The 14,721-nt window shown below is 47.3% G+C and overlaps 2 protein-coding genes across 11 annotated transcripts in view; one reads left to right on the forward strand and one right to left on the reverse strand.

The window, feature by feature from the left end:
- Positions 1–40: 40 nt before the first annotated feature.
- ERG28 (ergosterol biosynthesis 28 homolog) lies at positions 41–12,756 on the forward strand. 8 transcript variants are annotated; one of them, XM_086709228.1, is made up of 6 exons: positions 41–320; positions 3,176–3,339; positions 6,058–6,152; positions 8,613–8,756; positions 9,110–9,228; positions 12,081–12,756. In XM_086709228.1, exons 2-6 carry the CDS (start codon positions 3,207–3,209, stop codon positions 12,490–12,492), a joined length of 903 nt encoding a protein of 300 aa, XP_086565354.1. In that variant the 5' UTR covers positions 41–320; positions 3,176–3,206; the 3' UTR covers positions 12,493–12,756. The 8 variants fall into 8 exon arrangements, with proteins under 8 accessions (XP_086565354.1, XP_086565357.1, XP_086565355.1 ...); XM_086709231.1 differs by lacking the exon at positions 12,081–12,756 and adding an exon at positions 11,680–11,816; XM_086709230.1 differs by lacking the exon at positions 12,081–12,756 and adding an exon at positions 9,357–10,338 and having other exon boundaries at positions 66–320.
- Positions 10,795–14,721, reverse strand: part of FLVCR2 (FLVCR choline and putative heme transporter 2) — a 59,045-nt gene continuing 55,118 nt past the window's right edge. For 2 of the 3 annotated variants that reach the window (XR_015252166.1, XM_025919366.2), the window contains one exon: positions 10,795–14,407. Coding sequence is in view for 1 of the 3 variants with exons in the window: in XM_025919366.2 (XP_025775151.2) it covers positions 14,327–14,407 (81 nt within the window). In the remaining 2 variants the exon portion in view is untranslated. The remainder of the gene's footprint in view (positions 14,408–14,721) is intronic. The other variant, XM_086709223.1, reaches the window with a different exon arrangement.

Genomic DNA, 14,721 nt, shown 5'->3' on the forward strand with positions numbered 1-14,721 from the left:
AAGTTCTTCCGCCACGCTCAAGAAGAGGGCTCACTGCGTGAGCAGCGGTACAGAGGGGCGGGGGTGGGGGGGGAGGTGCCTTGAGAAGCGGCACCCGCTGATTGGCAGTAAAGGGGTTCACGCCCCATCTCCTGCTCGAGCAAAGCCGGAGCAGCCAATCAGAGCGAGGACTGACGGAAACGACCCAATCCTGGAGCCGGGCTGTGGGCGGGGGCGAGGACAAATGGCTCAGGTGGACTCCTCGCTGGAGCTGTTTTGGATCTTTGCTGCTGCTGCTCTTCCTGCTGCCGCCGCTGCTCAGCTGGGGGTCCGGTCACCAGGTAGGCGCAACATGGGGAGAAAAGAGAGGGAGGCATTTTTGCGCCATCTGATTGAGAGGATCCGGAGAGTCAGGAAAAATGGAGGTGGGGTGGAAGGAAGATCCCTGGGAGGCAACCTTCTGGGGGACAGGGGGTTCGAGAGACCTTGAGAAGGAGGATCTAGGACTATGAAGAGGAGGAAGGCATGGTAGGTTCGGGAAACCAATGAAGGAATGAGCAGGCACTATGAGCCTAGCCCAGGGCAAGGACCCTTCACTTTCTCATGTAATTCTCACAATAACCTTTGCGATAGGTATTTTTTAAGCTCCATTTTGCAGATTTCTCACCCAGGGTCACACAGGTGCTGAATGATTGGGGCAGGATAGGAACCTCTCTCTCTCTCTCTCCTGACTAGTTTTAACACCACACCTTTGCCGGGCCGGGCCAGGAGAAAATTTGAGAATAGATGCTGGATACTTTAGGAGGCCCTAAAGCTTTAGGGAATTTGGGGGAGAGCGATTGGTGGAGCAGTTCGGAAGAGTGCTTAGGTTCTGCACTCATCAGCTATCGTGGGGACTTCTAAGAGCTTCCGTGAGATGGGCATAAGTTCTCTCAAAGATGGGGCCTTCCATCAGGCTTTTCTGACCCTGGGAGGTGAAATCGCGAGTCTCCTACTGAGGAATGGTGAGAAAATAAGGAGGCGGGGGGGGGGGGGGGGCAGGGGGGGAGGGTGATATCTTGAAAGATGAGGGAATCTTGGCCCATGCTGTGACGCCTGTGATCTCCAGTAAAGCTCTCTTCTCTCTGGACTTCAACTAGGTCCACTGTTGTGATCTACCATTCCCTGAGGGATTCGTGCTTCGTCCTCTAGAGCTTTTCTTTTTTCTTTTCTTTTCTTTTCTTTTCTTTTCTTTTCTTTTCTTTTCTTTTCTTTTCTTTTCTTTTCAGTGCTTCACACTGTCAGGCCATTGCTGACTTTAATATCTATTTCAGCTGTGTAGCTTAAGACACTGAAACTTCTGCCAGAGTGACAAAAAAAAGCCTGATAATTTATCACCACTTCAGGCCCAAGAAGTTAACTTGACAAAAGATAAACCGTGGGGAAAGCAAAAAAGCAGCCAAAAACAAAACAAAACAAAACCACAGTGAAGATGAGAAGTAGTTCTATTACTAAATTCTTTTTTTTTTTTTTAATTTTTTTTTTTCAACGTTTATTTATTTATTTTTGGGACAGAGAGAGACAGAGCATGAACGGGGGAGGGGCAGAGAGAGAGGGAGACACAGAATCGGAAACAGGCTCCAGGCTCCGAGCCATCAGCCCAGAGCCTGACGCGGGGCTCGAACTCACGGACCGCGAGATCGTGACCTGGCTGAAGTCGGCCGCTTAACCGACTGTGCCACCCAGGCGCCCCTCTATTACTAAATTCTTAACGGGAGTTTTATTTAAACCAAGTAGATTGAAATCATTGCTCCTCAAGGGTTCATTTTTTTTTAAACAAAAAGTATACCATGTAAGTACTTTGTATACAACTTTGAGACAGAAGTGGATATAGTGTGTTTGTCTCCCTTAAAAATGGAAATTTCATTAAAAAAAAAAAACTTCATCAAACTATTCTCAGGGAGGCAGTATTGCAGTGAGTCCAACAGATCATGGTTTGTATCTCCACTCTGCCATATATTAGCTGTGGAACCAAGCAAATCCCTTAATGTCTCTGTGCCAGCCCTCATCTGTAAAATGGAAATAGGAATAGTGCCTACCCACCTTGTTTAAGGATTGATTAAATGAGATAATGTACGTTAGGTGTTTGGCCAAGTGCATGGCCTATCCAAGTGCCCAATAACTGTTAGCTGTTACTCTTTCTCTTACAACCCAACACCAACATTGCTGTTTCGTTCTCTGTGTAATTTTCCTGCTAGTTCTTGAGTCACGGCAGTTTATTTATTTTTAACTTTTACATCATTTAGCTTATGGAGCCTGATGTACCTGAGAACCAGAGTAGGAAAAAATCTGAGAGTGTAAATATTGCACGTACTCCACAGGTTCCACGCTAATATATAAGGCTTGGAAGGATCTGTCATCAATAGCCCGGCAGGTAACCATTGGTAGATTTACAGTCACCTTTGAGCCACTTGCCTTAAAAAGAATGACATAAAAAAACTAGGCTAGGAGTAAAGATAGCAGAAGACTGATTCCAACCAAGAGAAAAGGCTAACATTGTGGAAAAGTTGCTTAGACAAAAATAAGTACTGTGTCACTTATTGCAAAGTATACTGTTGATTCACCACTATTAGTGTAACTAAATATTGAGACCAGTTTCTATAAGTCTTACTCCGAAGTCCATTTTATCACTGGGCATATGGGTGGCTCAGTTGGCTAAGCATCCGACTCTTGATTTCCACTCAGGTCATGATCTCACAGTGTGTGAGACCAAGCCCCAAGTTCATGAGATTCTCTCTCTCTCTCCCTCCCTCTCTAAATAAATAAACTTTAAAGAAAAAAGAGACCATTCTATTAATTTATAGTAAAATTTGTACACCTCCTTTTCATCCGTTCCCTTTTTCTCCCCCCCCCCTTTTTTTTCTTTTTTTTTTTTTTTTTTTTTGGCTAGGTTTACCATTTCCAGCCCCGGGCATTATTTAGCCTTTTTCACTCTAGGTAAATGTTAGCACCCTTTGGTTTGGGGTGAAGTAACAATAATATGTCAAGATAACTGAGGGTAGATGAGCCTCAGAGACTTAGAAAGCAATTCACAAAGTGATTGCCCAGATAAACTTAGTACAGCCTTCATGAGTGGGATACAGGTTAACTACACAAGTCAGAGAGCTCATGGTTGAAGTAGACTAATTGTCTCCCGTTTTTTGCCTTTGTTTCCAAGGCAAAGAGCCCTCTCAGGTTGGCCGGAAGTCATGAGCCGTTTCTTGAACGTGTTACGAAGCTGGCTGGTGATGGTGTCCATCATAGCCATGGGAAACACGCTGCAGAGCTTCCGAGACCACACCTTTCTCTATGAAAAGCTCTACACCGGCAAGCCAGACCTCGGTAAGAAGTCAGAGAATTGCCTCCTTTGCGGGAGCTGCCTAAATTGTGGTTCCTAGGCCAGGCCGTCCATGAGAACCACCTAGGAAATTTAAAAACGAACAAACGGCACAGCTGCCCGTTTTCTTCTCCAAACTTATTTCCTGAAACTTTCGCCCCACCCCTGAATGGGACCCAAGGGTGTAGTTTTTCCTAGCTTTCCAGGTGATTCTGATGCCGGCTAACCTAACCTTTGGCGGCCAGTGGAACAATAGACTTTGTGGATAGCACTTGGCCCTCTTCCCCCCAAGCTTGTCTGAATACCTTTTCATTCATTTTATACTGCCCTATACGTTTTACAGGCAATACAAAAAGTATTACAAGGGCAAGCGAGGAAATGGGATTATTTGGTGACTCTGGGATTCCCCACTAGAAAGCTATAAAGAAGCTTTTCATATTATCTCAGCCCTCTTCAGAAACTAGGTTGTGCCCCAAATGGTTTATATTCTGTGTTGCAAATGGCAAGTTATAAAACCAAAGTCTTCCCAAACCGTGAAGAGCCCCTGAGATGATACCCGACATTCCTCTGAGCTGGTCTCCCAAAGTGAAGCTTAGAAGGCCTCTGGTGGCCTGTCCCAGCTTCCTGAGCCTCTCTGCTGAGACCATTTTCACATTTCAGCTTGCGCTTCCTTGCACCGATGTGTGGGGTAGTGGTGTTTGAGCTGCAGGATCATTTCACGCAGCTGACAATTCTGTGTCACATTTATAGCTAACCCAGATTTGGGCCCTGACCTAGCTCATTTTGTCTGCAACATCTCCACATAAAGTGAATCTAAGTAGGCTAAGGCTCATTTTGAACAAAACTCAAGTACAATAGGAGTAAACAACCTGGAAGAGTGGGTGGGACAGTTCAATTTTCACCCTCAAACACTGCCTTCTGATGACTGTAGATGCACAGGATTGCAGAAATTACCTGGTCTGGTCCTTTTTTTTTTTTTTTTTTTTTTTGAGAGAGAGAGAGAGCACGTACAAGTGGGGCAGAGGGAGAGGGAGGGAAAGAATCTTAAGCAGCTCCACACTCAGCACAGAGCCCGACGTGGGACCGTGAGATCATGACCTGAGCCAAAATCAAGAGTCAGACACTTAACCAACTGAGTCACCCAGGCACCCTTGGTCTGATCCTTTAAATTTAAAGTTGAGGGGCGCCTGAGTGGTTCAGTCGGTTGAGCGGCCGACTTCGGCTCGGGTCATGATCTCGCGGTCCATGGGTTCGGGCCCCGCGTCGGGCTCTGTGCTGACAGCTCAGAGCCTGGAGCCTGTTTCGGATTCTGTGTCTGCCTCTCTCTCTGACCCTCCCCCGTTCATGCTCTGTCTCTCTCTGTCTCAAAAATAAATAAACATTAAGCAACAGAAATTTGTAGAAAAAAAAAAAATTTAAAGTTGAGAGAGAAAAATCTAGGGGTCATGTGATTCACTCAAGGGCATATAGCTGTGCAAAAGAACTGTGGGTGGGTAGGTGGGTGTCTTATCTCCAGCCCAGAAGTAGAGACTGTCTTCCCCACCTCCTAATCTGGGGGCTGTCATGGTACTCTGCTGATAACCACAGTATTCTGGAGCATCCCGTAGAATGTCACTTGGTGCCTAGTGTGGTTAGGGCTGGTGAGATACTCCACTTTTGTATCTCACTAACTAGAGATATTTCCTCAATCTTTTCATCAGAAAGGCTATCAAACTGGTTTATAAAAATCACAGCTTTCCAGGGCCGCCCACTAGATATTTGGCATTTGGAATTTTTTCCCACCTTACTACCACATAAAGGCCTTCAGGGTTATGAAATTGGCATCACTGTCTGGTTTTCCAAAGGATGGAAAATCCTTAAAGCCCAGATAAACATTAATAGACCTTTCAGGTATCAGTCTTGTCCCTTACAATTTCTCTTGCTCAGTAGACCAGCAAAGGAAAACTTTCACTGTTGTGGCATTCCTGGCCACAGGATGCCTTAGATAAATGGCTGTACATTGCAGTCAACCCAGAGAGAGATTTTTAGAAAATACTTCATGCCCAGGGCCTACCTTCAGAGAATATGATTTAATTGGTCTGGTTCCCAGGTCTTGGGAAATGGATAAAGCTTCTGTAGTTGACTCTAATAAACACCCAGGGTCAAGAACCGCTGCTATGGAAGACTACGATCAATACTTTCAAGACAAGATACTTAGTACAGCGGTATCAGAACAAAGCCACCAAGAGCAGGGTGGCCACAGCAAACACCAAACAAGCAGTGTTTTGTTCCAGTACAAAGTGCACAGGATTTCTGAGTCCTCTCCTGCCTCAGCCTTGAAAGCTTACACCGCCTAGACATCTTGTATTGACATCTTGTATCCCCCAAACATGCGCTGACCCACGCTTGCTGGACTTCACCAGCACCTGAGTGGCTTCCAGGGCAGAGGCATAAACTTCTGCATTCAGGAGTTATTGCCTAAGTGGGCCCTTCGTTGGGTTTCTCCTCTTGAAATTCCCCCACCCAACTGTAGACATGTGAAGAGGAGCTAAGCCGTTCTCATTCTGGAATTCCTTCCATTCCTTCTAGTTCCCATGTGTAGCACCAGAGCCTCCCCTCTGCCCAGCCAAAGAGAGTTCAGGCTTAGCAGCCTGCCTCCCATGAACCACCAGTGAGGTGAGAGGAGTTTGGAGGGAACCTCACCCCCCACCCTCTCAACACTCTTGCTTTTTCCTACTATACAGTGAATGGCCTCCAAGCTCGGACCTTTGGCATCTGGACCCTACTCTCATCAGTGATTCGCTGCCTCTGTGCCATCGACATCCACAACAAGACGTATGTAAGGGAAGAAAGAGCTTAAGCCTCCCTTGTTGGAAATCAGGTGCCAGGCATATCCAGTGTGCCCCTCCCCTTGGAGACCTGCTAATGTTCATACATTAGCCTAGAACATGGATAATAAAACGTTAATGGGTTCTATTCTTTCCAAGCCAAAAAAACATAATAGGCCTAACAGGTCTTTGAAGTTTGAAAATTCTTTGGAAGTCGGTAGCAACTGGCTATTACCATTGACCCAGTGGCCTGCAGCACATCCCTCCACTCCTTTACTAAAGAATCAGCCTTTCTCTGCTCCAGAAGTAGAGTAGTGTGCTCTTTTTAGAGCAGCCACCCACATATACCTTATTCTCACATTCCTCAAGAAGTAGGAATGACCAAAAATCACAATCCATGTGAAAAGGAACCCACAAGTAAACTGCTGTGCGCCTATGCAGAGTCCATATGTGAGGGTGAAAGAGAACCCAGGACTCCTAACATTTCTGCCTCTAGGGTCGTCACACTGCCGCGGACCATTTGCAGAGGGTCATAGCCTCCTGTCTACATAATGCTGTAACCGGTGCTGACCACTGGAGGGGGCTCGAGCTTCCTTTCCAACCGTCCTCACCACAACCAAAGTGGAAAGTTTGCTCCAGTCAGTGGCTAAGGCCACCAAAATACCAACCTCACACTAAAATGGTTTTCTGTCATATCCAAGCTCTCAGCATTTGGGAAAAGAGGAGGTGATGATATTTACCAAACACCTCTGATTATGCCAGGAGCTTTTATCCACATGACCTTGATTAAGTCTCCTAGCAGCCCTGGGAGATAATGGTTTTCATTCCTGATTTTGCAGATCTACATATTAGAGACCCAATTAATTTGAACTGAGGAAGGCCAACTCAAGTGGGATTTGAAGCAATGCTATTAACCCTGAGATCTCTCCCAACTTTTTAAATTTTTTTTTATTTTTATTTTTTGGAACTTGAAACTATAGTTTGACTTGTTCTAGATTGACATGTATTTTTGGAAGCAGTGTGGTTTAGTGGAAACAGCCTGGGGCCCAAGAATGAAAACAAGAAAATGGGCTCTTGTCTCAGTTCTCCTGGTAACTATTTTTGTAGCTGCAAGTTCATTATACGGTTGACCCTTGAACAACATGGGGATTAGGAACAGTGGCTCCCTATAGTTGAAAATCCACATATAACTTTTGACACCCCCCAGAACTTAACTACTAATGGCCTACTACTGACCAGAAGCCTTACTGATAAGAAAGTCGATTAATACATATTTTGTACATTATCTGTGTTATATATTGTATTCTTACAATAAAATAAGCCAGAGAAAAGGTTCTTAAGAAAATCATAAGGAAGAAAAAATACAGTACTGTACTGTATTTATCTTTAAAAATCCACATGTAGGGGCGCATGGGTCACTCGGTCAGTTAAGCATCCAACTCTTGATTTCAGCTCAGGTCAAGATCTCACAGTTCGTGAGATGAGCCCCCTACTGGGCCCTGGGCTAACAGGGCAGAGCCTGCTTGGGATTCTGTCTCCCTGTCTCTGCCCTTCCCCTGCTTTCTCTCTCTGTCTCTCTCGAAATAAATATTTAAAGATCCACATATCACATAAAAGTGGACCCTTGCCGCTCAAACCCATTTTGTTCAAGGACCAGTTGTTCACTTTCTCGGCATCTTGGTCTCTTTATGTATAAGATGAAACTAGTATATCTGTTGTACCTCTCAAGGTGACTGGGAGGGAGTAAGAACTGACTAATTCCTTTAAAGACCTTTACGTGATAAAGAATTGCCAATAGGTGTAAGAGGTGTATCTTTCATTTGCTGTGCTTTTGGAATGAGACTTACCTTATCATCACCCATTCCTTTCCCCATCTTCCAACACAGGATAGCCACAAATGCCGACTTCTGTTTCTAGCCTTTTTTAGCCTGGGACGCTGGTCTGTGTTCTTCTGATCTACACTGGGATTCTATTGCCTTCCTAACCAGAAATTCAAATTCAGCACCCAAACATACGTATTTACTGACTGTATAAAAACATACACAGGAATGATAAAAATCAAATTTAACATATCAGTTCCTTCTGGGGAGGGAGGGAGGGGGGCTTGGGAAGGGGGTCCAGGTGGGATCCAGGGTCCCAGGGTCCCAGGGTCCAGGATACACAGAATGCTTTAACTGATTACCTGTAATATTTTGTTTCTTAGTAAAAGTATCTGAAGCAAAAATGTCAAAACATCCAGATTTGCTGGAGCAGGGTATTGGTTGCATACAGGTTAATTAGAATATTCTCTTATCAACAATGTTTTGTATGTTTAAGGTATTTCGTAATTTTTAAATTTTCATAGTTAAAAAAAGATATCTCCAATCCATGTGGTCAGTCGTCCTATAACCTCTTTTCCACCTGTTGGTCAAAACGGAGGAAAGAGTTCTCTTCCCATGAGATTATCACTGTGTCCTCCACCATTTTCCTAGGCTAAGATACTAAATAACCAGCCCACGTTGCAAGAGCGTCTAAAAGCCCCACAGAGGTCCTTGCTGCTCATGCCCCATTCAGGCCCTTCACTCTGTGGCATCCCTCGTATATACCTGCCAGGTGGGCGTGGACTACAGAGCCAAGTGAGTAGAATATGTAAGCGTGATTGATCTGAAACTGTCTATACTGCTAGGATTGCCATAACCCAGACTCGCTTTGCTGTAGCTGGCTTCACCACCTTGCCACGACTCAGAGACCCACTCTGGATGCCTGAGCCGCACTCTCAGTCTAGCAGTGGAAACGTTCCGTTTTGCCCTAGTAGAGGGTAAATCGATGTGGCCGAGCAGATAGGTCTTTCTCTGGCCCAAGTCTCCTCTCCCTTTAGCCATAATTGCCTCCCTGGGTTGGCTTCTGTGTGTGCGGAGCCAGACCTCTACTCTTCCTCTGCGCCCCACAAGCATCGCCTCTGTTCTCATGTCTGTCTGCTCCCTTGTAGGCTGTACCACATCACACTCTGGACCTTCCTCCTCGCCCTGGGCCACTTCCTCTCCGAGCTGTTTGTCTTTGGGACCGCAGCTCCCACGATTGGCGTCCTGGCACCCCTGATGGTGGCAAGTAAGCATCCGAGCACCCCAGACCTCCCGCAGGAACTGCACCCTCGGGCTGGGGCAGAGGGCAGACACACAAGGGTGTAAGAAAGTGCCGTGCCTGTGTCAGCCACGAACCTTTTCTCTGTGTTGAAGGTTTCTCGATCCTGGGTATGCTAGTTGGGCTTCGGTACCTAGAAGTAGAACCAGTATCCAGACAGAAGAAGAGAAACTGAGGCCAACGTTACCAGCTCCAAGACTCCATCCTCCACCTTTGCTGTCCCCTACCTTTATCCTCCCTCCTCTTTTAGTTCTTCTTTTCTGCACCATCCTGAGCCCTCTGACCCCCTGCTAGCCTTTTACGTTTGGGGTTTTTCTTTAATAATGTTTACGATACCGTATAACTTTCATATGATGTGTACGAACAATTTAAAGAATCTTTTTTTTTTTTTAATTTTTTTTTTTTCAACATTTATTTATTTTTGGGACAGAGAGAGACAGAGCATGAACGGGGGAGGGGCAGAGAGAGAGGGAGACACAGAATCGGAAACAGGCTCCAGGCTCGAGCCATCAGCCCAGAGCCTGACGCGGGGCTCGAACTCCCGGACCGCGAGATCGTGACCTGGCTGAAGTCGGACGCTTAACCGACTGCGCCACCCAGGCGCCCCTAAAGAATCATTTTAAGGTGGATACCCCATACCTTCCCCCAGACCAAGAAATTGCCAGCACCTTCGAAACCCACTGTGTGCCCTTCCTTCACCAGCAGCCTCTTCCAGGACCCTTTTCCAGCCTTCTGCTTTTTCCCTTTTATTTTCATCCCTTCATCTGACTTGCGTGGTGGGAACACGTGAACTGTGAAACTTACAGCTGCTGCCTTGCCCAGAGCAGCAGCCTCCAAGGGCTGCTTCGGGGTTGCCCTCCCAGGTCGGGCTCCTCTCTGCTGCTGGACCCGAGACTCTGAACCATCCGAGAAACGGGCAGTTCTTCTAAGAAGGGCTCCCCTGTGAGTGAGCATGGCTCATATCCTTGTGTCTACAAGTGGATCGGGGTTGGAAGAGTCTGGGCTGTTTTTAGACCTTCTGGTCAGCTGTATTTGTGTAACGAATTTTGTAGTAAATAGAAAAACCCTGTGCTTGGATCAGTCCTTGTACTTTGACCTTCCCTAAGCCAGGAGCGCTCCTGCCCTCCTCTGAGCTGTAGCAGAGGAGAATCGCAGCATTTTGTGGATCAAATACACCATAATGAGTAGGACAGCTCAAGGACCCAGGCACACCTGGCTGCCGCTGGTGCATCTGGTCACTTGTTCATTTCTCCTGAAGTCCAGTCTGCCTCTCCTTCCCCACCTTCAAGATTCTGTGTTCACAACTGAACGGTCAGGAGGACCCTTTCTTGTTTTCTTTCTAAGGAAGAAACAGTTTCTTGAGAAAGCAGAGTCAGAAAATAGCATGGAAGGAACAGCTGCCTAACCATGGAAAGGAGAGCTTGAAACCCCAATGATAATGGGCTGGAGCAGGTAGTGCCCTCCAAACAGAATTCTGGGGGGCTCCTCACTGGCGGGGCCCACACGCAGTGTGTAGACTCAAGAACCCATTCATTACATCAACAAAGTATTTATTGAACATTTAACTCCAGGCCAGACACTTGAGAAAGAGAAATGATGTCCCAGGCAATGTCCCTGTTCCTGTGGCCCTTGCAGTGAAGTCAAGGTAATGGACAATCAATAAAGCAACACACGAAAACAACTTCAGACGCTAAGAACTCTAGAATACAAGGTTTTAGGGCGCTGGGTGGCTCAGTCGGTTAAGCGGCCGAGTTCAGCTCAGGTCATGATCTCACAGTTTGTGGGTTCGAGCCCTACATCGGGCTCTGTGCTGACAGCTCAGAGCCTGGAGCCTGCTTCCAATTCTGTGTTTTCCTCTCTCTCTCTGCCCCTCCCCAGCTCACACTCTTGTCTCTGTCTCTCTCAAAAATAAAATAAACGTCAAAAAAAAAAATTTAGAATACAAAGTTTTATGATCAAGAAGGTAGGGGGTGCACAGTTCAGATTATCAGGAAAGGACTCCCTGAAGGGATGGGATTTGAGCTGAGCCTTGAATGCCCAGGCATTAGATGTCTTCATATAGGAGGCAGACATTTAGGGCAGAGGGAACAGCATCTGGAAGGTAGGAACCATCTTGTTGAAGGAGTAAAAACCAAGTAGAGAAGTTGGGAAGAGAAAGGTGAGCGGTCAGGGATGCAGGGGACTTGCAAAGGCAGGATAGGAAGCTTAAAGTTAAATACTTTAAGCTTAATACTTAAATGCACTGGGAATTCTCTATCAGTTAAGGCTTTTTAGGTGAAAAGAACAAAACTGTCTTAAACTAGCTTAAACAATAAAGATAACATTGGCTCACAAAATTGAAAAGTTCAGTGGATTATAGGCTTCAGGAATGGTTTGATCTGACTCCGCTCTGCCCTCCTGTGTTGGTTTCATCCTCAGGCTGGCTTCCTTTATGGTGCCAAAAGCGGTTGCAGCAATACCAGGCCTCACATGCCAACACTACGTCTAGAAAAATAGTTCAGGGATACAGACTATCCCTCCCTCGCCAACTACTGTTAAGGAGGTAGTAAAAGCAATGATTTTGCAGAGTTTGCATGTAAGTGTAGATCCACATGGAGCCCACCTAAGAAAGTGAATTGAAAACATGCATGAGTTGGATGCGGATCCTCTGAGCATGCGTCATAGAAATGTGATTCCAGATGAGCAAAGACAAGATCCCAGAGGATCCAAAGAGACGATTTAGAGTAGTTGGAAGATATTATGAATATTCTATTTCTTTAACCGCCCGTCTTGGCTCCCTTCCGAGATGATTTAGAGTAGAATCCGTAATGTCTCTCCAGCTCAGAACTGCTAACAGATAATGGTCCCAGAATGCCACGGACACAGTGCAATTTCCAGGAAAGAGATGCACAGAAAGCCAATAGCAGCATGTCCAGATCACGGTACGGGGTGAACGCACCTGGGAAGGGAGAAGTGGCAGTTGGCCGGACAGATCAGAAGAAAAGTGGCAGCACCACAGCAGGTGCCGAAAGCGTGGACTCTGACCAGGGCAGGATGGTACATCCTAGAACAAATACTCCGGCCACGCTTTGCGGCAGAGCCAGAAACCACAGTGGGCTCTGGATCAGCCGTTACCCCGAGTGGACCGTCTGCAAATATACACAGCACAGAAGGCGGTCAGGGTCACGTGCTGGGCGCCGGGTTGCCAGGCACCACGTAGGCCAACGTTCACTTTTACTGCCTTGTCTTTAAAAAGTAACCCACTGGGATGGTAACATCTGCGTAAACAGAGGACCCACCTCCGCAGAAGGCCACAGGAGCTGCTCCTCTAGCCCCAGCCCCTCCCGCACCGGAAATGGGCAAGACTCTCATTCTTGTGCCAAAAGGCACCTCCGCCCCCACCTGATGACAAGGCGGACCACTCGGAGAATCTTTTATTGCCTTAAAACATCTGGCATTACAAACAGAAAATACAAATTATGTTCTTAAAATAAAGGAACGAATGGATCTGGTAAACATTCTGTTAAAGAGTTTGAAGAAGCTGAAGAGTAAGCACCTTTCTCCTTATCAAAAGTAAGACACGCTTTCTCTCCACTTCGCTTCCACCCCCAATCACTCCCCCCACCAGAAGTGTGAACTTCTTCTATTACCCAGAACGTACACACACACACACACACACACACACACACACACACACACACACACCTACCTGGCTCCCCTCAGGCAGTGGCCCGGGCACCCCAGCACTGCTGCCAACCGACCCAGGCTGCTCCCGTTTGCCAAGGCTGGGGCAGTGGCCACAGCGAAACAGCACCATGGTCATGATCACAGCTGTTCACCACGCAGGAGAAATTACTGAAATGTCTTATTTTCAGGGGACACCACCCAAGGCCATGAGTAGAGCCAGACAGCAGGCTAGGCAGGAGAGGAAGTCACCTTGGGTTGGTTTAAAGGGACTCCCTTTAAATTCACAATATCTGATTTAAAAAAAGATTACTGCTGGAAGAGGGCAGGAAGAGGGGGTGGGTGTAAGAATACTGTCCCCTCCGGAGGCAGGTGCACTTAATTCAAGCAGACTCACTTCCCATTTCAAGGGCCAGCTTTCCTTCTGCCCCTTTCCTCTCATCTCGCAGAAGCAGCTGTGGATTTCTCAGCGTGGGATGAATCAAGGTTAGCTCTCAGTAAAGGTTACAGGAAGTTGGCTGGGATTTCCCTCCCTTCAGAGAAAGCAAGTGAGGAGGCTGATGGAGTTTCTCAAGGTAGTGTCCACATGAAGGCATCAGAGGTGACTGTGACCCACACGGAAGTCCCTGGGCAGAGACTCTGTAGAAAAGAACTTAGTCCCAAATCAAGCTACCACGGTCCCCAACTGCCTTCACAGGTGCCCTCACACACCTAGGCAGCTCACTCTCCCAAATGGGTTTCTCCTTCATGGCCACAGCAAAATTTCTGTCAAGTTTATTGATGTTTGGTTTGATCAGCTCTTAGGAAAGGGTTTGGAAGCAGACCCGAACCTCAGGCCAGGAGAAACGAGGCGGAGTCCTGACGGCTTCGTTCTGATGCAGTTTTTTTCTTATGGTGCTTTTTCCCACAGAACATCAGCAGCTGGGCCGGTGACCCCCAAATTCCCCTCATCCGGAGCAGCTGCCTCTCCTTAGGACTGGGCTTCTAAGGGTCTTAAGACACTAGAAGAAGTTAGTATCCTGAATAAGCTTCCTTTCCACGATAATTTCGCAGGCTCCCTCTTTGCAGGATGGAGGGGAAGGGGGAAGACAGGGCAGCACCGTTCTCCACCAGCCTCTCTCAACACCAGCTCCCATAACCCACGAGGGGGAGGGGGCGGGAATGGGGTGTGCATTTGGTGAAAGGTGCCATCGTCCCCAACCAGACCATGCAAGCTCTTGAATGGGTTCCAGGAGGCAGAGGCACCGCCATCCAAGCCACAGATATTCCAGCTGGTTCCCTCCAAAAGCTGCTCCGGTGAAGACCTGTGTGCTGGCAGTGAATGCTGACCGAAGGGGGGGGGGGGGGGGGTGGCGGGGGGCGGTGCTGTCGGTGTTCCCTGAGTCGCCACCACCTTCTTCTCTCAGAAGTGCTCCTCAGACACAATGGTGGGTACTTTGTTGGCATTGCTCTCCTCCTCCTCCTCCCCCTCCTCCTGGAGTTTCTGCAAGGCAAAACAAGCAGGCAACCCTGTGGGTGAAGAGGGGCAAGACTCCACCTGGGCCGGAACGACTGCCTGTTAGTGACCATAATCAGTGGCAAAGTGGGAAAACCAAGAGCCAGAGGCCCCTCGGCGGCCCCAAGAGTAAACAAAGGGAAGAAAAGCAACCAGTCCTTGCCAGCGTGCCCTTTAAACACGCACCATCACAGCATCCTCAAAGAAAAAAGCCAAGAAAGCCATCTGTCTCTGATGCCACAGCGACCACAAACCATCCTGGTCCAAGTGCCATTCCAGGCTCCCTCTCACTCCCCATTCTG

The sequence above is a fragment of the Puma concolor genome, chromosome B3 (genome assembly GCF_028749965.1).
Source record: "Puma concolor isolate L17-30 chromosome B3, mPumCon1.1.hap2, whole genome shotgun sequence".
Classification (NCBI taxonomy): Eukaryota; Metazoa; Chordata; class Mammalia; order Carnivora; family Felidae; genus Puma; species Puma concolor.